The 24,241-nt window shown below is 38.0% G+C and overlaps 2 protein-coding genes across 3 annotated transcripts in view; one reads left to right on the top strand and one right to left on the bottom strand.

Moving 5' to 3' along the window:
- Positions 1–1,088: 1,088 nt before the first annotated feature.
- LOC107562464 (partitioning defective 6 homolog beta-like) lies at positions 1,089–19,989 on the bottom strand. The gene is made up of 3 exons (XM_016247099.1): positions 19,554–19,989; positions 16,416–16,638; positions 1,089–2,921 (listed from the first exon to the last, which is right to left on the bottom strand). Exons 1-3 carry the CDS (start codon positions 19,614–19,616, stop codon positions 2,050–2,052), a joined length of 1,158 nt encoding a protein of 385 aa, XP_016102585.1. The 5' UTR covers positions 19,617–19,989; the 3' UTR covers positions 1,089–2,049.
- Positions 19,990–21,407: 1,418 nt separating this feature from the next.
- LOC107562454 (FK506-binding protein-like) overlaps positions 21,408–24,241 on the top strand; it is a 5,763-nt gene continuing 2,929 nt past the window's right edge. Inside the window, exons 1-2 of one of the 2 annotated variants that reach the window (XM_016247086.1) lie at positions 21,408–21,491; positions 21,698–22,095. In XM_016247086.1, the coding sequence (XP_016102572.1) occupies positions 21,718–22,095 (378 nt within the window). In that variant the 5' untranslated portion in view covers positions 21,408–21,491; positions 21,698–21,717. Of the gene's footprint in view, positions 21,496–21,697; positions 22,096–24,241 lie in introns of both variants that reach the window. The other variant, XM_016247087.1, reaches the window with a different exon arrangement.

Here is a 24,241-nt window from a genome sequence, read left to right as displayed (position 1 = left end):
CCAAGCAAGGAACATAATCAGTGATTTTCTACATATTAGTTTATTTCATTCAAGATTTGACTATAATACATGTGCAGCTATGTCTTAATATAGTTTTTATCCTTTTAAAAGTTTCATTATGTGAAACAAATTTACATCATATACAAATAATCAATTTTTACAGCTTTTATTAATCCAGGTTAATGTTGAATTTATACACATACTATCATTCACTGTTCATGATACATTATCTAATGTTTATTTAAACAACTTTAAATGATAAAAAAGGTAAATATTAGTATATGCAGAACTGAACTTTAACATGGATAATGTAAAAATATTATTAATTGTTAGTTACTGGTAAAAAAAAAAAATTTTATTGCCTGAATGCACTGCAAGTCGCTTTGGATAAAAGCTAAATGCATAAATGATACATTATTAAATTATAAATTAGTTATGATACCTAATGAATTAAATGTATAGTTCAACCCAAAAAAATTTTAAAATAAGGTTCAATTTGTTAACATTAAATAATGCATTATGTATCATGAACCCAAAATAATCAATTTTTACAGCTTTTATTAATCCAGGTTAATGTTGAATTTATACACATACTATCATTCACTGTTCATGATACATTATCTAATGTTTATTTAAACAACTTTAAATGATAAAAAAGGTCAATATTAGTATATGCAGAACTGAACTTTAACATGGATAATGTAAAAATATTATTAATTGTTAGTTACTGGTAAAAAAAAAAAAAATTATTGCCTGAATGCACTGCAAGTCGCTTTGGATAAAAGCTAAATGCATAAATGATACATTAAATTATAAATTAGTTATGATACCTAATGAATTAAATGTATAGTTCAACCCAAAAAAAATTAATTCTGTCATCACCACCACATTGTTCCAAACCTGTATGACTCACTGCATATCTTTAAATATATTTCATTATATACCCATACAATGAAAATCACTGGGGTCTAAACAAACACTGGACCCCATTGACTTTCCATGTATGGACATTTCTTCTTTTATACTCCATAGAAGAGAGAAAGTCATACAGGTCTAGAATGACATAAGTATGAGTAAATGATATTTGATTATTTTGAACTTTTGGCTAAACTATCCTTTTAACTAATGTTAACTAAATGAACCTTATTGAAAAGTATCACAGTAGAAACACTCTTCATAAATGAAACAACCAAGTGTCCACATCAGAGCACTCCTTCGAAACATTACCGATAATGATTATGTATTCCAAATCCCCAGAAAGGGTTATCAAGTCAAGATCAACAGGTAAAATAAACCACAGGTTAGAAAAAGAGCAGGATGATAGCCCTTGTCATAAGGAAATATAAGTGATGCAAATAAAACATATCAGTATGAAAAATATGACATTAATCATCTGTCTTTTTGGCTATGATTAAAAACATTTGAGATAATAATAGACATCTTAACCAAGGCAGCAGTCTATAACCGTACTGAAATGTCCGATCACATGAAAATATCTCCTAAACATTCACTCGAGCCCCACAAAAGGTTCACAATTCCCCTGAAAACCACAAAAAAATCGGTAAGCTGAGAGTGTTAATGTTGCAGACGGGAATGGATGAAGAGCATATTTCAGTTCCTTCTGAAGTTCTGTAGCTCAGACTCAGTTACCATGGTAACGCAGAGGATGGGTAAAATCCATTGTACTTTGTTCTCTGATAACCCTAGAGCCTTGTGGCTCGAAAGGGAGTGGTTGTCAAAGTATAAAAAGATTGTCATGACTCATACGGTGCTGAGTATCTGATGGCCGTCTGCATTCATTCAATCACACTGACTCAGGAAGTTCATTATAACGCAAGAAGCAGCTGTTTTTGGTGCTGTGCTGCTCTCCATGGGGTTGATGATAGGAACTACCTGGTCCTGCGGTTTTAGAGAAGTGCTATAAGGTGCTGTGGTGACTGGCCTTCTCTTTTGGTCCTGGACCAAATATAAAGACATGCATTTTCAGTCCTATGGCACACAATAGCGTGTATTGGCATATGTGTGTGATTATATGCTGCGTGTGCATCTTTACAGTGTAATGACTGTGCCGTCCTCCTCTAGATTTCGCCCTTCCAAACCCCTGTCATGGACATTCAGAGACCCCACGCTTGCACTGCTTGCCATGGTACCATTTGAGGGGCGGAGGTCGAGGTGGGGCTCGTACCTGGGCAGGGCGGGCATGCTGGTGCTGGCTCTCGCCCGCGCCCCTGCCTGCAGAATAAGTTTAGCCTCTCCGTCTGCCTCGATGACCAGATCCTCCTCCTCCTCGCTCTCCTCATCTGGTTCATAGTTCTGGATAATATGGGATGGGGTCATCGCCATCGAACCAGGAGTTGAGTAACCGTAGAAACTGGTGCTGCTGTCAGATGATCGTCCTGAGCTGCCGGATGTGGCTCCGCCTCCACTGTTGCGTACCACGTTATTGCGCTGATTGGCTGGTTTGACGGTTATAATGAGGTTGTGGCTGTTTGCGATCATCATGTCCGTTACTTGGTCCAAAGACTTCCCGCTCACCTCAATGCCGTTGACTTCGAGCACCTCGTCGTTGACGGCCAGCAGTCCCGTGCTCTCAGCCAGGCCTCCAGGGACCATGCGAGAGATGAAGATGCCCGGGACCTTTTCCAGGCCTTGGGGTGTAACGCGTACGCTGGACCCGTCGCGAATGTAGAAGCCCAGTGGTTTCTCCTGACCATGTTTGTAGAGACGGACACGGCGGTGTGTCTCTGGTAGGATGTCCACATCAATGATGGAGGACACTGGCCGGAAATCTTTGGGCAGGCTGATGATAATAGGAGGCTTCTTCTTGTTGGCATCCGGGCGAAGGAGGACCGCTGCGATTGCCGCCGGGGTCTTCTTACGGGTCACGGAGTCCGTGCCGAATGCTGAATAATCTGCCTCCTCTGCACAAAAGGAAGAAGAATGAGAAAGAGAATGTAAATATGTAACGCTTGTGTTAGACATTGCAACTTAAAGGAATATTGTGGGTTAGAAACCAAGTTTAGTTTATTTAGTGATGGGTAACAATGGTCAAGTCATTCAACCATAAAATAAATTTTTTTGTATATATTTGATTTTTGCTTGTTTTTAAACAAAAATAAAATGGTAATATAGTAAAACAACTAAAAGTGTCTAGGCATCAACACTTTTCAGTGGCTTTGTAAATGCAGTACAATATCTGCATATTGTTGTGAATGTAAACAACCACTCTGATCAACAGTCATGTTTAATTTAAATAATAAATGAAAATAATTTAAAACACTTAAAATTTTTTGTTAGCTTTTACTTTATTTAAAAATAAAATAAAATTAAATAAAATTAAAATGGGCAATATAGTGCAATAACTAAAAGTGTCTGGACAACGCATGCATATCATTGGGAATGTAAACGTACATTATTTGTGCATGTTCATCATTTTTAATTATCACATCAATTTCTCATGTGTGTTTTTTTTGGTCTTGACTCTTGATGGACTATTCCCACAGCTTTGTAAGGAGAGACCTGCAGGGGATACCATAGTAGAGAATGCCTGCTTGTTAGTTTCCCTCCGCCCCTCAGCTAATGTGTAATCTACTGTAAACCCAAGCCTCCTTTCAACCTCTCTCTCTTTTTCTCTCAGCTGCCATTTATGAATTCCTCAGAGGCTTAATCACAGCCTGGACTTTCACCTGCAAGATATTCATACTCAAGATCAAAAGGAGAATAAAGTAGGAAGGGAGAGAGGATATAAATGTATGTGCGTGAAGGCTGGAAATGTCTGAGAGAGTTTAAAGCAGTACCATGCGTTTTTCTGAACTCCCATTAATCCGAATGAACAATGGTTAACCTGAGAGATGTAATTATTAACAAAAACCACCATATTATAAGATTATAACTAACATCTGTATGTTATTTACTGATCTTTTGTATCTATGTCAGACAAGGGTTGTGATGTTTTTGTGGATTTTTTTATGCCATAAACCTGAATTGTAACTCAAAAACAAAAAGTATTTTCCTCCACTGTGTTTGTTTAACCAGGACCATGTAAGCAGGGACGAATCTGTGTGATCTAGCATGAGAATAGATTTCACTTCAGCCCAAATATAGTCAAAGCACACTCGCACACACAAGATTGATTGTTCGGTAAGAGCAAAGGTCCCCCCGCCAGTTCCCACCAGAAAACTACCTGGATTGTCCTTGTGTTTTGTTTCAACATGAATATGCAGCCCTGTGTTGAAATTTTAACAATCATTTGGCAACTTGCCTTAAATACCTGCAGACATCATAAAAATGTCTTTATGACCTAATAGAGCTGAGGTTTATTCACAAACACGCAGCATGCACACACAAGTCTCAACTATGCAAGTTTGGCTGGAGGTCTTTTTTCATCGTTCTTCTCCTCTCTTCCTTCCTTATCTGCTCCACTCTTCCATATTGAAGTGTAACAATGGCTTCATAGTCAGAGTTGAAGGGCAGCATGGGAAGTCCCTGAGGACCACTCAAACAGGCACAAACTAGCTCTTCTGTTAGCTCAGAGATCGAGAAGAGAAAAAGTGAAAGGATGCATAAAAGCAGCTTATGATATATGGAAACCGCATCATGTTAACGGACACACAAACCTCTATCATCTCACTTCCTGAATGCAGGACAGCTGGCTCTTTGTGAAACCTGACGCTACAGAAACCAGTCCGGTCGTAATGGCTCATTACAAACATGTTGGAGACAGTCCACACACAAGCATACAGGCCCTTTTTACACCCCTATCATGCATTGGGCTCCTTACAATCATTAGAGGCAGGCCCGGGGATACGATCAGCTATTTCTGAATTATGGCCTGGAGCAATACAATGCAAATTTTAAAAATCATGTATTTGTTGACTTAAGATCGATGATTAGTCAGTCATACAATGATTTATGACTTTTGATTTATGTCATTCATAATTACTATTATTTAAAATAATACACACACACACACACATATATATATATATATATATATAGTTTTTTTTTAAAGAAATTAATACTTTTATTAACTTTTAAAAGAATGCTGCTCTTTTAAACTTTGATCATCAAAGAATCTTGACACTGATAATAATAAATGTTTTTTAAACAGCATATCAGAATGATTTCTGAAGGATTATGTGACACTGAAGACTGGAGTAATGATGCTGAAAACACTACTTCAGCTTTGGCATCACAGGAATAAATTACATTTTAAAATATATTCAAATAGAAAACAGTTATTTTAAATTGTAATAATATTTCACAATATTACTGTTTTTACTGTATTTCTGATACAGCCTTGTTCTATAAATATAGCCTTGGTGAGCATAAGATACTGTGTGTGAGCTTATTGAAATGCAGTCCCACCTTTGCTTAGATGATCAGTATCCCATTACGCAGGGTCTTCACAGTCTGCTCAAGGTCAGGTGACCGTTTGTGTATTCTTAACTCTTCTGCGTTTTCAAGTAACTGAGAAATGTAGACACTAAAAATAATATTTTGTCTGAATAAATAAAAAATAAAACACTGAAAACTAAAATCAGTCATTCTAAATGCTACAAGTGAATTTAGGCATCATTATAATGTACAGTATGAAAAATGGATATTAATTTTGAGATTTGCTACATTGTGCATCCCTGATATTGATTAAAATAGCTTTTTCTAGGCCACTGATATTATATGAGTCAGGATATCATAATTTTAAACAAATTGTGTCTCTAGGTATAAAACAAAGTGTAAAAATAAATTGCACCTTGGGTCATTACAAAAACATGTTCCACACAAAAAATAAAGAAAATAATATCTTTCAACAACTTGTTTGATTATTGAATATTCATAATCATAATTAAGTATGCATGGTCAGTTCAGAGGCGGACAGTAGGGTTGGGCGATGTTTACAAAATTGGCATCGGACGATGTCTACAGTGAAACATCGCAATGGGTGATGACAAATCGGCGGGGGCGGGGGTGTGCCCAAAGAGTGAATCCTTATAAGGCACGGAAAACAAATAACCATTCCTAACACCATGTCTACACCGGACGCGAGTGGCGCGGCACAACAACATACTATAGAACCACTGATCTATAATAGAGATTCATTATATATAGATCAGTGTATAGAACTTATTATCAGCGATGCTGTCTACACTGGATGTGGCGCGGTGCGACACGACAAATCCCCCACAGTAAACTGCTGCCGCGCTCTATTTATGACGTGTTGACACAAATTTCAAATGATTTTCAATGATCGCTTTGTCACGTCCAGTGTAGACATACTTAAGCTGATGCGGTGCGGTGCGCCGCGACACGACAACTGTCGCGTCTGGTGTAGACACGGTGTAACGGTTGCCTGTTACATTACAGTACATAAAATTTCACTTACCACATAAACAGAGTAAGGAGAGATGACTGAGGATGATAGCGAATGATTTGCAGATCCTGAGCACCACTGACAAACATCTAATCTTGTAAAATGTGTGGTAAGTACTGCCACTCCATAGTATAAACAGAGTATGTGCGATCGTGAATCTCGAAAGTGAAAGTGAAACTAAAAAGCGATCGTGCATTCAAAAGCAGTTTCAATGCCAGTTATATAATAGCGGCTCCCTGATGCCCGAAATATATGTAACGTTAGTATAATTACCCAATGATATACTGCGAGGGAAAATATTGAAATATATATTCCTCACAGCTTGTATTTATTCCCTTTAGAGGTTCCGTATACATGTCATTTTCTTTCCGAACACGGTATTGGGATACGGCAGATTGCGAGGGGTATGGGGAGGGCATCACGATGCCGGCTCAATATCGTGATGTCTATCAGCCATCGGCGATGGACGATGGCATCGTCTATCGGCCCAACCCTAGCGGGCAGGCGCGTTGGTCAGAAGCATCCCACAAAGAGTGTGAAAACAATAGAGATGTCACACTGTGTCTCTGCTCACCGCAAACTGAGAGTGACAGACTCATCTAATCCAATATTCAGCAGGCCTTATGAAGGCCGTGATGGCTCATGTTTCACTTTTGTGAATGTTTCATTCAGGGTTTTTTGCATGTGGCCACTCTACTACTTGCCGTTTACGGTCTTGCTCCACAAAGCTGCTTGCAAAGAATCGAGCACGCAGATTATTCAGACGAGAAGCCACTGATGGCACAACAGCATCTGTGGAAACATTTCTGCTTCTTTAAGGTTAAGTCCGGACGTCTCCCACATGGGGAGTGTGTGCCATCCCGTTCCAGTCACAGCAAGATAGAGAAGAGTGGAAAAGTGAGGGTGGAGAGAGGGCTATAATGAGCACTTATTAGGCCAGGGAGAGAGAACGAGAATGAAAGAGTGAGGGTTGACGTGTAAAAAAAACTTTTCAATACAGAAACTTTATAAGGTGCTGCTGTTCTGGGCTCGCTGAGTACATACTTCTGTGTCACAGCTAAGATAAAGTGAGACCTCTTCTGATAACGGAGGGAGAACGAAAAGTCTGAGAGCAACAAAACATGGGAAAAACCCTTGAGAATAAAATACTTGGAGAAAATGTGCGAAAATAAGGTGCACTGTGTATGAAACTCACTGTGTATGGGAATCATTACAGCAGTTTCTAATTTAAGCAAAAATGGCAAGTCAATCAAATTGGCTATTATGTGTAAACAACCTTGAGCTGCCAACACATCATCATGATGCATTTCCTGTGAACTGTGAAACAGCAAAATAAATCACATACTCTCTAAATAGGTACTTTTGCGACCTTTGCGAAGTTCTATATAGTATGAATGTGTGTAGTATGAATTTAATCTTGATGTACTACATTTGCCATGTCGTCACAGTCATGTGATCTACAAGCGCCAGTGGCGTCAATTTACTGCCATTCACAAATTCTCTCCTGGGGCCTCATGGGACAGTATAATATCCATTGGATGAGCACTTCAAGTCTTGCTGCAAGTACTAGATCATCTGGGTATTTACCTACTGTTATATACTATTGTAATATACTACTCTTTTCACATACTGTTTTTCACTTACTATATTGTAGGGAAATATGTGATTTCAGGATGGGGACTGGTGTCAGGCATTAGCCTAGCTCTTAGAGCTAAGATCTTTAAGTGTTACATGCAGAGAGCCAGACTGTTGACTATCAACATTATCAAATTTGATTAACTTATTTTGGCCAGGAACCACCCACTTAGACAGGAAGAGCACATCTCACTGATATGTACAGCGACCAAAAACAAATCATTTTGTTTTATGTGCTGTTGAGGGGCAGGTAAAAGAGAAACAAACTGACTGTTGAGTGCAAAACACAAAAATCAAATTATGGTACGTCTCTCAAAAAGAAACGGTATGGAAAAAGGATAAATTCTTTTCAAGTGGTTCAATGGAGGTTGCTTGACCATTTTTAATTTTCCTAATTTTCCCATTTTTACAATAATGGGACCATTTGAGATGGAATAACCCAAAAAGTTGTGAAATTTGGTATTTTATTTTACATTTATGCTGTCAAAAAACAAACAAACAAAAAAAACAAAAACTCAACTGAACGCTTGTATTTAATTTAGTACTTATAATGCTGCATAGCCCCTTTATAATGCTTGAGCTCTGTGAAGGATATTGTTAAGGACAGATTTGTAACAATTTTAAGGATGTGCAATGTGTATGTTAATAAGAGCGTGTGTGGGTAGAATGACTCCTTCATGTCATGTACTGCTGCCTTCAGTTTAATTCATGCTGACACTGCTCATTCTTCTCCCTCCCACTCTCTTCCTTCAATGTATCATCATCTTTATCTCTCTCTTTCTGTCTTTCACAGTCTCTCAGGGAGTGACTGTGACTGCTGTGCTACTTCAGTTGGGCTAGGCTTGTTTCTGTGGGCTAGCCCTGCAGGTTCCACAGTTAAATAACTGGTACTTTCACTTTTGGATATAATAATAGAAATATAATATATAGAAATTCTGGTCAGTCTACAAACATTTTCACACTTTTTCCATGTTATAGAAGATGGAATCATGTAGCGGAGACTTCCTGCACTCAGTCGTAGCTGGGACACCCTATCACTCAGTTTCCACAGTGAGGACCTTCCTGATAACCTGCACCTTCTCTTGCCTTTGACTCTGTGAGGAATGTGAAGTGCACTGGTAAAGGGCACATGGTCAGAGTTCAGTTTGGAAGGTGTTTTACTGCTCTGAGGTTAATCATACACAGAAGCATCATAAAATACTAAAGTTATCAGCATTCAAAACTCAAAACTGATGCAATAAAAAACTGAGTGTCTTAAAACGCTGCATTTGGTTGTACTTCAGTCATTTTTGAACACAGGAACATGTGTCTTAGAAGCACCTCTGACCAGGGTCAAACCCAAACCTAGTCTAATTATACAGTCTTTCCAGTTAAGACTGATTAGTTGACAGGTCATTGAGGCAGCCCACTAACTAGTCGATTTTGATAAATGTAGTTTTGCACATCCTTAGTATGGCATCGTACTAACTCAAAAAGCTGGTTTCTGAGTATTACTGCTATTTAGACAACCTGCTACTTCTATAATTTAACTAAAAGAAGTTACATGAATGAACACATAAACATACACTAACGTTCAAAAGTTTGGGGGCAGTACGATTTTTTTAAACTAAATTAATATTTTTTTAATCAGCGAGGATGTATTAAATTGATCAAAAGTGACAATTAAGACAATTTAATGTGTGACAAAAGATATCTATTTCAAACAAACTACAACATTGTTGCAACATTCATAATAAGAAGAAATGTTTTGAGCACTAAATCAGCACATTAGAATTATTTCTCAAGGATTATATTACACTGAAGACTGGAGTAATGGCTGTTGAAAATCCAGCTTTGACATCACAGGAAAAAATGACATTTTAAAACATATTAAAATACAAAACAGTAATTTTATGCTGTACTCTCACTACACGATCTGAACCGGGCACAGTACAAAGCAACCATGCCTAGTGTGAGTACGCCCTTAAATTGTAATAATATTTCACAATATTATTCTTCTTTTTTTTCATTAAATAAATGCATCCTTGGTGAGCATAAGAGACTTCTTTCAAAACATTACAAAAATATTACTGACCTCAAACTTTTTGTAGTGTATATTTATACAAGGATGTAAAGTAGGCTATTAATACAATATTGTGAGAAAAACTTGATATATGATGATATCGACACCTCTTCAACAAATCACCATAAAGCACAAGAACAACTCAATTTGAACATGGGTTGACAACAAACAGTATGTATGTGAATGACGTGTTTGTGAAAAAGAACTAACCAGTGACCAGGGTTTTTTTTCAACAATAATGTAATAGCAGAGTGTTTTCCCACTAATAATACCTCCTTTCCCTCCCGCAGTTTTTCCATCACATCTTCCCTGTTCTGGTCCCTGCCTACACTTCTATATGTTCACGGGCTGCTTCATTCCTCGCACACCCATGTGCAGCACTCCTGTCCTGTCTAATCTAATCAGCAGAGGTGATCAGAGTCTGACCACATTCCACACAGTATGTTGCCTCCCCACAATCCTGCAGCTAACTGCCCCTTCCCCCCCACAAGTAACTAACTGCCCCTTCCCCCCCACTGACCCTCTCTACCCAGGCATGATGACATAACAGTGTTCCAGTGCTTCTGTGCATCGGCGTGACATTCCATGACCCTGGAATTCCTCCCACTTATTAAAGCGGCTCCTCCTAAAACTGAAACGGCAATAAAAGCTGTAGACGTCATAGGTGTCAATAAAACACAAACCCACCCCTGTGCCCTGAATCAGCTGATGACATGAATGGAAAAGTAAACAAATTTGCAGTTTCAGGAAAGAAAGGGGAGAGAAAAAGCAAAAGAGACAAGAAAAGAGTGGGTAGATTCCTAAAACATAAGTCACAGTGCTCTCAAGAAACTATTTCAGCTGCTTTCCTGAACCACACCTCTCAGACAGGTGAGGCCGGTAGGGAGGATTCCATATACGCTGAGAAAACTATGAAAGGAATGGAAATTATGTGTAATGAATGACACAATAAAATGAATCATGGGGCTATTAATAGAAACAGACACAGGTGGAAGGATTAATTAGAGTGAACAAAAGACAGATTAATGCTAATACTATCAGCTGACTCGTCAATTAATCTCAGTGGAATTACTCAACTACAACCTCATTCAAAAGATTTTGTAGTTTGATTTGATATTAAAGTTAGCAAGTCAAGCACGCTAACTGAAACTTTGTTCAAAAGCTAGCAGGCTGTCAGCTTACAGGCAGCTTTCTTCTAAGGCAGCATCCTAACCAAAATGGAACCTCATAAGTGACACATTTGGAACGCTGTACAGAGGCAGCAAGTCCACGCGCCACACAAATAATAATCCTTGTGTGAAGTGCATAGGAGACTCAACTCATTTAATGTTAGCATGTTGCTAAGAGGGGAGCAACAACCCAATTTTTAAGGTGAATGCAAAACAAAATTTGGCATCCCCTGCCAAAGCAGATAAGTAGGAGAAGATCACACCGTTGGATGGCTTTTGGATATGATTATGACACGTATGCAACGCATATGTTGCATACCCCATTTTTGTGCCGCTGGCTGCTAAGCTGCACTGTAAAAAAAATTATGTTTACAGAAAAAAAGACTAAAAATGCTATGGTAAAACCTTTTGATTGGTTAACTGCAAGTTACCTTATACACAGTAATAACTGTAAATGGCCAAATAATTTACAGTGAAAAACAATAAAAGGGCATTCCCAGAAGTACCTGTATACAACATTTGATTATATTTTAAATTGTTTTTTTCCTCTTATTATTGTTATCAGTAATGTTCATTATGGTGTTTTGTGTTCAATTTTATTTAGTTTAGGCCTATGTTTATTGCATTATTTTAGTGTCATGCAAGTTACCCTGATGGTGATGGCCTGGATGTGTATAATCATGTGCACGTCTATATTCTTACTGCCTGTATTATTATGGTGGTTATCAGTACATTTTAGGTAGGTATAGTTCAAGCAGATGTATACCAATCAAGCAGACCAATATGCCATCACATTAATACCTGAAACATATACATCATACAAAGAAATATTGGGAAAAAACAGTCTATTAATTTAATTTAATTGGGCAAAATGAGCATCTAAGAGGACCAGTGTAATGTTTTTTCTTACTTCCAAGAACTCTTCTCATCGGGAGTGTTCCTATGACACCTTAAAATGCTGTCTAGGGAGGCATCGCACTAGGTTTGGGAACAGAGGTTATTTCCTGGACTCATCTGTTTACAAGGAGGAGTGAATGTAGAGCACAGAGCACAGACCCAATATTATGACACAGCAGTGCCAGTGGCTGAACAGGATGTCTGATCAGGAAATCACATGATGCAAATAGACACACAGGTGCCAACACCCCTTAAGCCAGCAAACACATATCCACAACAGACAGGCAGCTCCACAACCACCATAGACAGTGAGGGTGGGGGACGTCACTCAATATTCAGATACAGCTTTCAAATTTTCAGTGGTTCATTCTTAAATTATTATATTTGGTCCCCAACAATCCTGAATATGTGGTATCTATCCCATCATGCTACAATCACCACTCAAGAATGCCTCATCATTAACCCCACACGGCTTGAGCTCTTCACCGCTGCCATGGCAGCAGGTAAACAAGCATGGGATTGGCGTATTGTGGTCATCCTGACTGTTGTCTGAAAAAGCATGTCTGCATTGGGACGGGATGCTTATTGAAACACATAAACCCTTATTTGGAGTGTTTAGATGTACATTCACACCCTACAAAACATCCTCATTAAAGATCCAGTAAGCTGAGCTCAAGTCAAGCCACTTGAATATGCAAAACAGGCTACAACAGAACAAAATCCAGAATTCCAAACACAATCCACAGACGAGGCGCACCGCTCAAGAATGCTTCAGACCCCCCCATCCCCCACATGAACTCCAACCACAGCGAAGGCTATCTTAACCCAGATCACTGAATGTGTGCCATTCAATGACTGTAAGACTCTGTACAAAAGATTTCAGTTAGTTTGATGGTCTTAGTACTGCACACCTTGATGTGATTTCATAAATCCTGACTCGCACATAGATGTTTTTTATGTGTGTGCACATGCTGGCTTCCATCAAAGTGCATCAAACACTCTGGATCTCATGTGATCCTTGGTGGAAATCTTCGAAAGAAAATACTTTAGTCTCTAGCTCTGTTCTGAGACCTGGCGGGATGCCTACTTAGACAGCATTTTAAGGCATCACAATGCTACCAATAAAAAGGATGTTCCAAAAGGTAGACTGCTTTCTAAAACACACTGTTTAGCCTATGCCAAATTCAAAGGCAACATTGCAATTATCCTTCACAGTGAAGGCAATCATGAACAACGCATTGTGAAAAAAATTATTCCATGACAATGGAAAAGTACCAATACAATCTACTTATGATACGCTATTTATTTACCTAATATTTGTTACCTAAATGTTTATGCAATTTTTATGCATATTATTGAGACTACTGTACTGTTATCTTAGCAACATGTTAATATCAAACTCTAAAGGAATCAGTTGAATTTATAAGATAGAAGACATTCCCTACTTCTTATGTGTTTGTTTAGTTAATATTTTGCCAATTTGATTAGGCCTTCCAGCCCCCAATACGAATGTAATACTCTTATGGCAGTTCACACCAAGAATGACATTTGATAACTATGAAGTTTAAAAATCATTTCTATGAGAATAGGGATGTTCACACTACAGAGGAACAATATTGTAGTCACTTTCACAATGATTGTCCAGATGATGAATGATAACAACATTGAGAGCCAATAAGAATCATTATTTTGTTGACCATATTTAGTTTATAGCATTCAACAAAATTTCCCTTAAAGGGATAGTTCACCCAAATTTTTTTATTTTGTCATCATTTACTCACCCAACCCAGGTTGTTACAAACCTTCATGAATTTCTTCCTTCTACTGAACACAAAAGAAGATATTTTGAACAATGTGGGTAATGAACAGTTGACTTCCATAGTTTTTTTTTTTCTTACCATGGAAGTCAATGGGGTCCAACAACTGCTTGGTTACAAACATTCTTCAAAACATCTTCTTTTGAGTGATCCCAGAATTTTCATTTTTGGGCGAACTATCCCTTTACAATCACCACAAAATGCCTGATTTCATCTGGACCTACTTATAGGCTTCTTTTCAGTTGAGATATTGCCTCAAAATGTCATTGCCTTTGACAGCAAGACAGCTCACTAGGTTTTCAAACTGAAGTTTAATCAGCCTAATCAAGTACGCAAATTAATGCACGTAGCATTTAGGGCATTAGGCTACTCAGATCAGTTTACAGTTTAATTTAAGGCCCCGTCCACACGGAGACGCGATTAGCATTATACGCATACATTTTGTATCGTATAGGCATTTCGTCCACACGGATACGGCGTTTTGGGAGAGTGAAACCAGGTCCCAGAGTGAATAAATCTAAAAACGCCGCCCTTTGCTTTTTCGTGTGGACAGCGAATCCGTATTTTTTCTATTTCAGCCCACGTCTCGCCCCTAGTCAGACACCGATACGTCACGTAACAGCAACAAAAACATGAAAAAACACTGAATGATTGTCTTTTTATTAACTAACATTAACACAGATTAATAAATGTATTGTTCCATGTTCGTTTTTATACCGCGCGCAAGGTTTATGCGCATAGTCCAAGTCTTCTACTCCGTTTTTAGTGTATTTCTGTGGCAGAATTACAGCGCTACATGCTGCTCTGGCATGTATACTACATCATTTTGTGTTGGTTTCGTGTGGATGCAGATATTTCTTGAGATGAGGAAAAAAAAAAAAGATCAGATAGGCAAAGCTCTGGCTTCGTGTGGACGTAGCCTAAGTTTATTGCCACATCAGCTTCACAGACTATTTCATGGCAAAGTTTATACATCAGAAAAACAATATAGTAGTACACAATAAAATATACAATAAAAATAAATTAATTAATAAAAACAATTATAAAACAAAGTATTGCACATACAATTCTATAAAAGATTCTTTAAATTTACTTTTGAAAGAAACTGTAAAAGATTTCCTGGGTCCATATTATAAAACAATTCCTCAAGACAAGAGTTTGTCCTGATAATAACCTTTGTCTCATGACATTAAATATTGGGCAGACCAAAAGCACATGTTTCACTGTCAAGTGAGTCCTGCAATATTGACATTTTGGTGCTTCTTTACCAATCAATATATGTCCATGAGTTAATCTAGTATGTCCAATACGACACCAACTTTGTACATGCCTGGATTTAAAATAATACATAAATCTTGTTCCTACAACAGAATTTATTTGAAAAAGTTTGTTATTTTGGCATTCTTCCTATTCCGCTTGCCATTTATCCAATATGTATCTGTTGTACTCAAATCAGATCTAGCATGTGGAATAACGTCTGCATAGCCCTTACCTCCACACGCATGCATTCAAAGACCTTAAAACATTTGTGTATAAGATATAGGGTTCCTCCCCATGTGGAGTCCTTATGTGCTTCTGTGTCACATATTCTACCATAGCAACAGGTCACAGCATGGAGCTAGCGTCGCCGTGTAATTGAAACGCAGGCCACACAGTGTTACACAGTGACCCCTCTAATCTCCGCCCGACAAAGTGGCTTACCATCTACAGGTCATATGGCACACAGACACAGCTTAGAGTGGGGCACCCCACATCCTGGGGCCATGATACACCAAAAGCACACAACAACTGTGAACTGTGTCACCAGTTGAGACTTTTTACTTTATATTGTTCCTTTCAAGTGAGCTCATTCGAGGGTTCAACGTCTCAAAGTCTGAAGACTTTTAACCCAAATTAAGAAACACTTGACCATATTAGTTAAAGAAAAATGCATCAAGGGAGATTATGAAATAAAATAGGTGAAATGTCTTAAATATCATAATCGCATAGCTGTAATTAAACTGTAATATACAATATCAATAAAATAAGCAATCATTTGTTTCACTGCAAACTGGAACATTAAAAAGCTGTTAGTAAGGATTACATGAAGAAAACTTAGCTGAAATTAGACTTTACCCAGCTAACTAGCAACCAGGTTACTGAACACAACTCACTTCCCCTAGGACTACATAACATTACCCGTCACATTATAATCTGATGACAGATATATAAACAAAAGCACCACTTCTGGTCTGACAGCTTCCAGAAGTACAGCTGTCGCCTCCACATATGTTATCAGTCGAAACACATTTGTGCATATAATTCAACTACATATAAATTCTCACCATACAGATGGACAAATGAACTACAACTGTGAGTGTTATGACCATAAGGGATCTAAAGGAACCTGTGTCAGAGCATGGTTGTGTGCATACCATATGGAGTTGAATTTGACCAATGACCCACTTCAAAAACACGATCCTCACCTTTGCGCTGCAAGAAGAGACGCAGCAGGGGCGCTGCCATGGAAATTGCTTTATGGTAGTTGTCATTGTTGTTGATTGGCAGTAGGTCCCCGTGGATATCGGCGTAACCCACAAGCAGATCGACGTTCGGGATCCGGTGCACATGCTGCAGCAAGCCATAGAACTCATCAAAGCGTCCCGGCTTGGACCGTTCCAAAGAGAACCGCCTGAATTCTGCTCCAAACTAACAACATGGAACAGTCATCAGCACACAGCAAAACAAGACGAACACACCTAAAACTATAACAAATCGGTTTCGTTAATTGAAATAAAGCTGAAATAAAATACAAATAGCCTATTAGATGAAAATCTTCAACTTAAAAACTTTGCAGGACAAAAGTTTACACAACAAAATTACTAAAACTTACTTACTATAATAGTATAAATAATTTAAAAAATAATAATGAAACTGGCAACTTTACATAAATCGCATGGACTTCTTTCCTGTCATTGTGCATGGAAAAAAAGTAGGAATGCACTGATACTAAAATTGTGGATGAAACCGATAAACCGACAATTATTTTCAGGTTATAGCTGACAACTGATAAATACCTGGTATTACAAACCTATACTAGTTTGTTTAAACAAAAAGAAAAGGAAATCACACTGAAATCTGCTAACACATGCAAAACGCACTCCAACATGTAGAGATGTATTAAGATCGCTGCATCTCTACCAACATGCGCTCTTAATAAAAAAAGCACTCTTCAAGAGACTTTCCTTAAAATAGACAGAAACCATGTCCACAAATTTTAAAATTGGCAAATGTTTTAATATCCAATGATAATATGGAGCCAGTACATTGTGCATATAGGAAAAAAACAACCAGTACATCATTTAAAAACATTTCCCTTTTTGTAGCAATAATAATAACAACATTTTCATTTTGGATGAACTATCCCTTTAAGGGGAAGTAGGCACTATATTTTAGTATAGAGTAACTAAATATAGACTAGCAGTATCAGTAGCAATCAAAAAATAAATAAATACTATATATAAACAAGGAAAATCATGGGCAAAAAATCTGATACAAAAATTAAATGCTTACTAACTGGTCAAAATAGCCTAAATTCTTTCATGATTTGTAATAAGTTAAGAAGTGGTTTGGTAATAAAAAAACATAATGTGAAGGGAGGATTGAGACTTAGTCAGCTGTAGCGTCATCACTAGCTATGGCTTGTCTATTATAAAACAGACCTGTAAATCTTTGAGTTGGTGGAGTGAGTTATGACCAGGTTCTTGTTTATAGTGTCATCCTCATCCATAATGATAAACACAAGAAAAATGCAAATAAACATAGTAAACCATATATAAATTGCTCTGTTTCTGAATAACTGTCCCTATACCTACAATAACATGTACATAAACTAGAAAAAGCCATGTTTGACATTGAACCGTCTACCTAGACAAATTTTGGGCATCATATGCATGTTCAGAACACTGTCTAGGTAAACAGGTTTTTAGGTTTGAGACAAAACCAATACTTGATTTCTAAATCAGACTACAGCAGTATTAAGTTATAAATATCTTCTGTATAGATGTTCAGGTGCGTATAATGCATGTAAAACTGCTCTCATGTCTCACGTCACAGTAGAGATAAGGCTCACTGTGTGAGACTGGTTGAGTAATAGTTATTTTATTTATCACATGTGCAGCTTGGTATGTGATTTAACTCATTTTTTGAGAACAGTCAATATTTAATTTCCTCAAACATGATCTTGTCATGTGGATGTGAAGTGTGGAATCCAAGCGGAGTGAGCATTAGTTTATTTACAAAATGACAGAGGGAAAATAAGTTTAGAGGGAAAAACAGCTTTCATTGAATTGTCACTGATACATTGCAATGGCAATCCATTTGAACACTTACTCCTTAATACAAACTAGCATCTATTAGTGATACTAGCACTTAAAAAATAATAAGTGTAATAAAAATAATTGCACTTATTCCAATAGTAACTAATATCCAATAAATTAGTCAAATGTATGTTCTCCTTTGCTAATAGTCCCTATTCTCTTGTCACTGGTGAACAAATTGCAAGTTTTTCCATTGAATTCTATAGGGATCTGTGGTTCTGATTTCAGTTATTCACTTCCAACTAGCACCTATTCCAGTTTAACTAGTAACTATGCATTATTTATTAAGACATTTTCTTTTGTTACTTGTAACTACTCAAAGTAGTATCCATTCCTGTTTTTCTAGTACAATTTGAACAGGCACAAGTACCTGTTTATTAAACACTAGTGTGATTTCCAAGTGGTACTACTAGCATCTTACTAATATGATTTGAAACTGAACTACAAAATAACCACACTAGTTATTAAATATGACAACACATACGTAATTATAGCCACTGAGATAAGAAATGTTACTAATAACAACTGGGATACATACTAGTGTCTCAGTCTCATACTGGCATAGTTAGTAATAAGTTAGTAAAAGTGCCAGTACCCAATAAACTGCTAGTAAAACTGTTAAATGGACCAGCAAGAACTACTACATGCTAATGTGCTAGACTAATCTAACAGACATGAACACTTGACATCTGAACCACATATCCCAATAGATTTCGATGGAAAAACAGTCATTTGTTATCAGCAACCCTGTAATAAGTAATTGTTAATTAGGGTAGTGAATAGTAGCAAAGGAATAAGTGCTAGTATGTAATGAATAAGTATTAGTTTGAATTAACCTGAAACTAGTCTCTATTGAATTAATAATTAGTAATTAGAAAATAATAATAAGTAATAGTAACATCAAACAAATAGTTTAGTTAAAAGAATAACTTTTAAACGGCCTGCCATACATGCTTTTGTAACGTTTATATCAGAACTCAAATACAAACTTTTAGACATTATTTTTACAATATAATAAACACCTGACAACATGAGATAGGAGAGCACCTGTCAAAACACACAATCTCTCCCTAACAGCACGGACACATTGTGTCCTCAGGACTAAAAGCAACGGTCGACTGAACTTAACGTTAAAAGGTTGGGTAAGGTGTTGAGTGCGTCTTACTTAAGTCTATTCCCAACACGAAGACTAGTCTGTTCTGTCATTGAACACTAATTAAAGTAATTGGCCCGCTGGCTACGCACCTTGCTCTTCACCTCCACGGCGTTCAGAGTTCGGTTGCTCGGCACTCTGTGGTTTTTGTTCATCTTTCGCTGACTGGACCCCGCCGCAGAAACACACTTGCCCTCCCGCGGGCTGCACTCATCCGCCTTGAGCTCGGTCCGTCCAGAACGGCTTTTCTCGGCTTAATCCAGTTAAAGGCGCGTATCTCGCGACAGCTCCGTGTCTTCGCTTGTGTTGTTGTCGGAATCGAGTAGACGCCTGTCAACTGAGCGTGCTCTAAACTCTGCCCCAGCCCTGCCTCTCTCTCTCACGCGCTCTGCTCTGCCACACAGCACTGGACGGCCCGTCTGTGACGCTGCATGCACCCAGGAAACAGCTCAGAGCCGACATCAAGCACGCCCCCTCCGGCCACAAAGGCCATTCTTCTACCACGAACGACTGACTCATTGCCCAGCCCAGTCCAAACACTAACAAAAAAGTATGTTGTTCTTTGAAGTACCTTGCTTGGATTTCCATGTAAATACCACGCATGGTAATCATTCAGTACCATGGCATGTAGAATGCTGTATCAAATTACATGGTATTACCATCTGATACCACCACAGTTATTTTTGTGAACAGAATAAACTCATGGACCTAGTCGAACATAAAAAAAGATTATATATTTTAATTTCCTTTTTAATGACACATCACTCATATTGCACTTTCAAGCAAAATTTGTCCTGAAAAGTATATTCGTTTTATTTGTTTTTTTTTTCCATTTTAATGCTACTACAGACTACATACAACAAGTTTACACTGTAATATATAATAATTTGACTGTATTTGAAATATAAACAGTCATGTTTCAGGCATTACACGCAGGTGTTTTGGCACCTGTATATTTTACTGTTCCATATTTTACCCGAACCATGCATTTTATTACCTAATATAATATTAACACACTAATCTACTTGCAGTACCAAAAATCACTTTGCATCTTAAAATATACTCATAAGCAACTTAGTACTCAAGACAGTAGAACAGAAGAACTTATAGGATGAATCATATTTCATCAGAAAGAACATGAGCAATGTCGTATAAACGTAGACGGAGTACAACACTCACACCAACACAAAACACCATCAGAGTACATAACTGTGCAAAAGTAAGAAGGAACATAAATTTAACCAAAATGTAATGTGTCACAAAGGGACTTCTGAGAGTGACCATTTACTTTTTTCACCATAGAATATTACTTGCAACAAATATTTTTAACCATATTTTTAACAATATAGGACATGTATTTTATTGTTAAATATATATATTTTTATAAATGTGTATATTTTCACCCTAAATTATTATAATTGTTTTATTTTATAGAGGAATTAAATTTATTATATTTAATCATTTATATTTAATTAAATAAATTAAATATATTTTCATTTTATATGGTAAATCACAATTAACCATTATGTCTTTAGGTTTTCAATGTAGCAATCTTTTTCCATTAAAACTCCCTGTAGATAACTTTTCCTTTTAAAGTTGAAAAACCTATGTCAGAAAGGCCTGTTGATAATGTTTGCCAGTTTTTATTGGTAAAGCTGTAGTCTATACTCTTTCCGGCAGAATTTGTCCACAAAAGCACTGGTTTATAATTTTAAGCTTTTGCACATTTATCTTTGCATAAAGTATTATATCTTTCTTTGTAGGCTACTCTATTTTGAATTGAGAGTAGGCATGTCGTTAATTATGGTCATGATTGTACCAGGCCATATTGAAAACACACATTAAAGCACATGTTAACGCAAAGTTTTTCAGCTCGAATTGCACCAAAGAGCGACATTTGGACAAAGAGTACAAAGTACAAATGTAAGCCCATATACATGCCGCACCTTTAGAGGGCGATGGAAGACCTTCAATGTGAGGTATTTGCTGTGGAAGAAGAGGGTCTGACAGCGACAACGACGAGCACTGAAGTAGGTAACTTACACGAGTTCACAAATGTGTGATATTATAAATTGTGAGGTGTCATTACAAATGTTTTCTATTTTAAAAACGCATGCAATCTGAAGCTATGGATGCGCTAGGTTTAAAAAGAAGACGGATTCACGGAGCTAACAGGTCCCTTGATAGCCACCACCCATGTAGTCTGCATTCAATAGCTTTCGTTGTTTATGTTTAGGTCTTTTAAAACGCATCGTCATGACAACAGTCCAAGTGCCTGGTCTTCCACGTGAGACGTCGTGGCTCTCCGCGTGTCCCGGTGGTCTGTGGGAGGTGCGCCGAAGGTGGCTTGGAGAAAGACAACGAGGGGACTTCACGCCGATGATGGGCTCACTATGTAAGGTCAAGGTGCGGCGAAGTACTGTTACGGAGGGAGAAACACAACATACTGCTTCTCAAAAGCAGGATTCAACAGCCAGCGTTGATTCTAGCGAGCAAGCTACCTCATACCCCCGCTCGCAGGACTCGGCACTGCAGGTTCCACTGGATGAGTGGTGCTTGTTGCGCATGGGCGAAGGGCAGTGTGATATTACAGAGGGCTGCCTGGAAGGGATGAGGGCTGGAGAGATGTGTGAGGTAAGGGCAAAGCTAAAATGGACCAGGGGTGTCCAGTCCTGCTCCTGGAGGGCCACTGTCCTGCAGAGTTTAGCTGAATCCCACCTCAAACAGCTAGTCAACAACTGTCAGGGTTCCCACAGTCCTGCCTCATTAGAAACTTCCAGGCCCATTTTCGACCCCCTGCCAAATTATTACCCCTCTCGTTGAAATCGCTATCTGATTGCCTAATCCTAACCCCACTTCAAATCCTAACCCCTCCCCCACACCTAACCCTAAAAACCTACCAATACTAGGGGGGTAATAATCTGGCTGGGGTCAGAATTAGGCACAACAGGGGCAAGATGGAGCTAAACTCTCCAGGACATTGGCCGTCCAGGAGCAGGTTTAGACACCGCTGACTGAAGACCTTTGACATGCAAAAACATCATTTTAACAGTATTTTACTGTAAAAGTGCATGTATTGTTAAAGGGGTCATATGATGCGATTTAAATTTGTCCTTTCTCTTTGGAGTGTTACAAGCTCTTGGTGCTTAAAGAAGATCTGTAACGTTGCAAAGACTAAAGTCTCAAATCCAAAGAGATATTCTTTATAAAAGTTAAGAGTCAGCCACACCTACCTAAAACGGCTCGTTCTAACACGCCCCCCACATATCTTCGTCACTATCTGGGAAGATTTGCATAACACCGCCCAAATGTTCACGCAAAGAAAGAAGGCGTAACTTTTATTCTCGCTGTAGTATTGTTGCTGCTGCCGCCATGTCGTGAAGGCGCTGTGTGTTTCATTGTGAAAGCGAAACTACTTTGTTTGGTCTTCCAAAAGAGGACGATATCCGCTTCGTCGTGCCTAGAGCTGATCCGGAAAATACATCAACTTTGCGCTGTGGATCACCGGATCAGCTTTCATCGTGGACGAAGCGGAGTCCAGCCCGGGTCGTCACATGTGGTTGCCGCAAGCCCGCCGGATACTCCTTTGTCGAATCCGCCGGCCGCGCCGTTCTCGATACAAGTTCTCACAGTATGGTAGGGGCGTAACATTTCCATCACACGCTTGAGGTATTCGGCCAATCACAACGCACTGAATAGCTGGCCAATCAGAGCACACCTCGCTTTTCAGACCAATGAGCGTTTCAGAAAGGCGGGGAATAGAGGAGAAACAATAATGTACAGTATGTGGAAAATAATGTGTTTTTTTAACCTTAAACTGCATAAACACATTTCATTACACCAAATACACAAAATAATGTTCTTTTTAGCAGCATCATATGACCCCTTTAAATCAAATATGTATTTTCACCTTAAATTATTATATTATTTTCTAAAAATAATAATTATATATATATATATATATAATAAATGTACAATAAAATATTATATACTTTTTACCGTATATGGTAATGTAACTTACAGTAAAGCTGACATATATTGACTATGCATACAGTACTGGGTAGTAACTGATTATATCTGGTTATATTTTTCATTTTTTACTTGTATTTTCTTTACTAAATAAGCCTATTGCTTATATATATTCAGGATGTTTTCCAGTTTTGTGGAATTGCACACACACACAGTAGTCAGACGACTTCACAGCATAAACAAATAAAATGTTCATGTTTTTATTTTTAAATTATTTCTTTCTTTCAATTTAACATTTTAAAGATTTAATTAATTATTAGCTTCACTCCTTCACAAACCCCAGTTTGGGAAACCATGACATAATATAATGTTTAATGCACTTAATTTAGTTGATAACAAAGAATGGAATACATTTTTTTTTTCTTTTTGTATTTTTATATCTACACTGAACAAAATTATAAATGCAACACTTTTGTTTTTGCCCCCATTTTTCATGAGCTGAACTCAAAAGATCTAAGACAACGAACACAGGTGCATTTTATTGATGGTATTTTGAATGCACAGAGCTCCCGTGACACGATCCTGAGGCCCATTGTTGTATCATTCATCCACGACCATCACCTCATGTTGCAGCATGATAATGCACGGCCCCATGTTGCAAGGATCTGTTCACAATTCCTGGAAGCTGAAAACATCCCAGTTCTTGCATAGCCAGCATACTCACCGGACATGTCACCCATTTAGCATGTTTGGGATGCTCTGGATCGGCGTATACGACAGCATGTTCCAGTTCCTGCCAATATCCAGAAAC

The sequence above is a fragment of the Sinocyclocheilus grahami genome, unplaced genomic scaffold, assembly GCF_001515645.1.
Source record: "Sinocyclocheilus grahami isolate Dianchi unplaced genomic scaffold, SAMN03320097.WGS_v1.1 scaffold824.1, whole genome shotgun sequence".
NCBI lineage: Eukaryota > Metazoa > Chordata > Actinopteri > Cypriniformes > Cyprinidae > Sinocyclocheilus > Sinocyclocheilus grahami.
This window is presented reverse-complemented; position numbering and strand designations above follow the sequence as displayed.

Coding starts and splice junctions, on each gene's coding strand:
- LOC107562464 (XM_016247099.1), bottom strand. CDS start 19,616: ATGAACAAAAACCACAGAGTGCCGAGCAACCGAACTCTGAACGCCGTG. Junction 16,639..19,553: donor CCGTGGAGGTGAAGAGCAAG/GTGCGTAGCCAG, acceptor CCATGTTGTTAG/TTTGGAGCAGAATTCAGGCG. Junction 2,922..16,415: donor TCTCTTCTTGCAGCGCAAAG/GTGAGGATCGTG, acceptor CCTTTTGTGCAG/AGGAGGCAGATTATTCAGCA.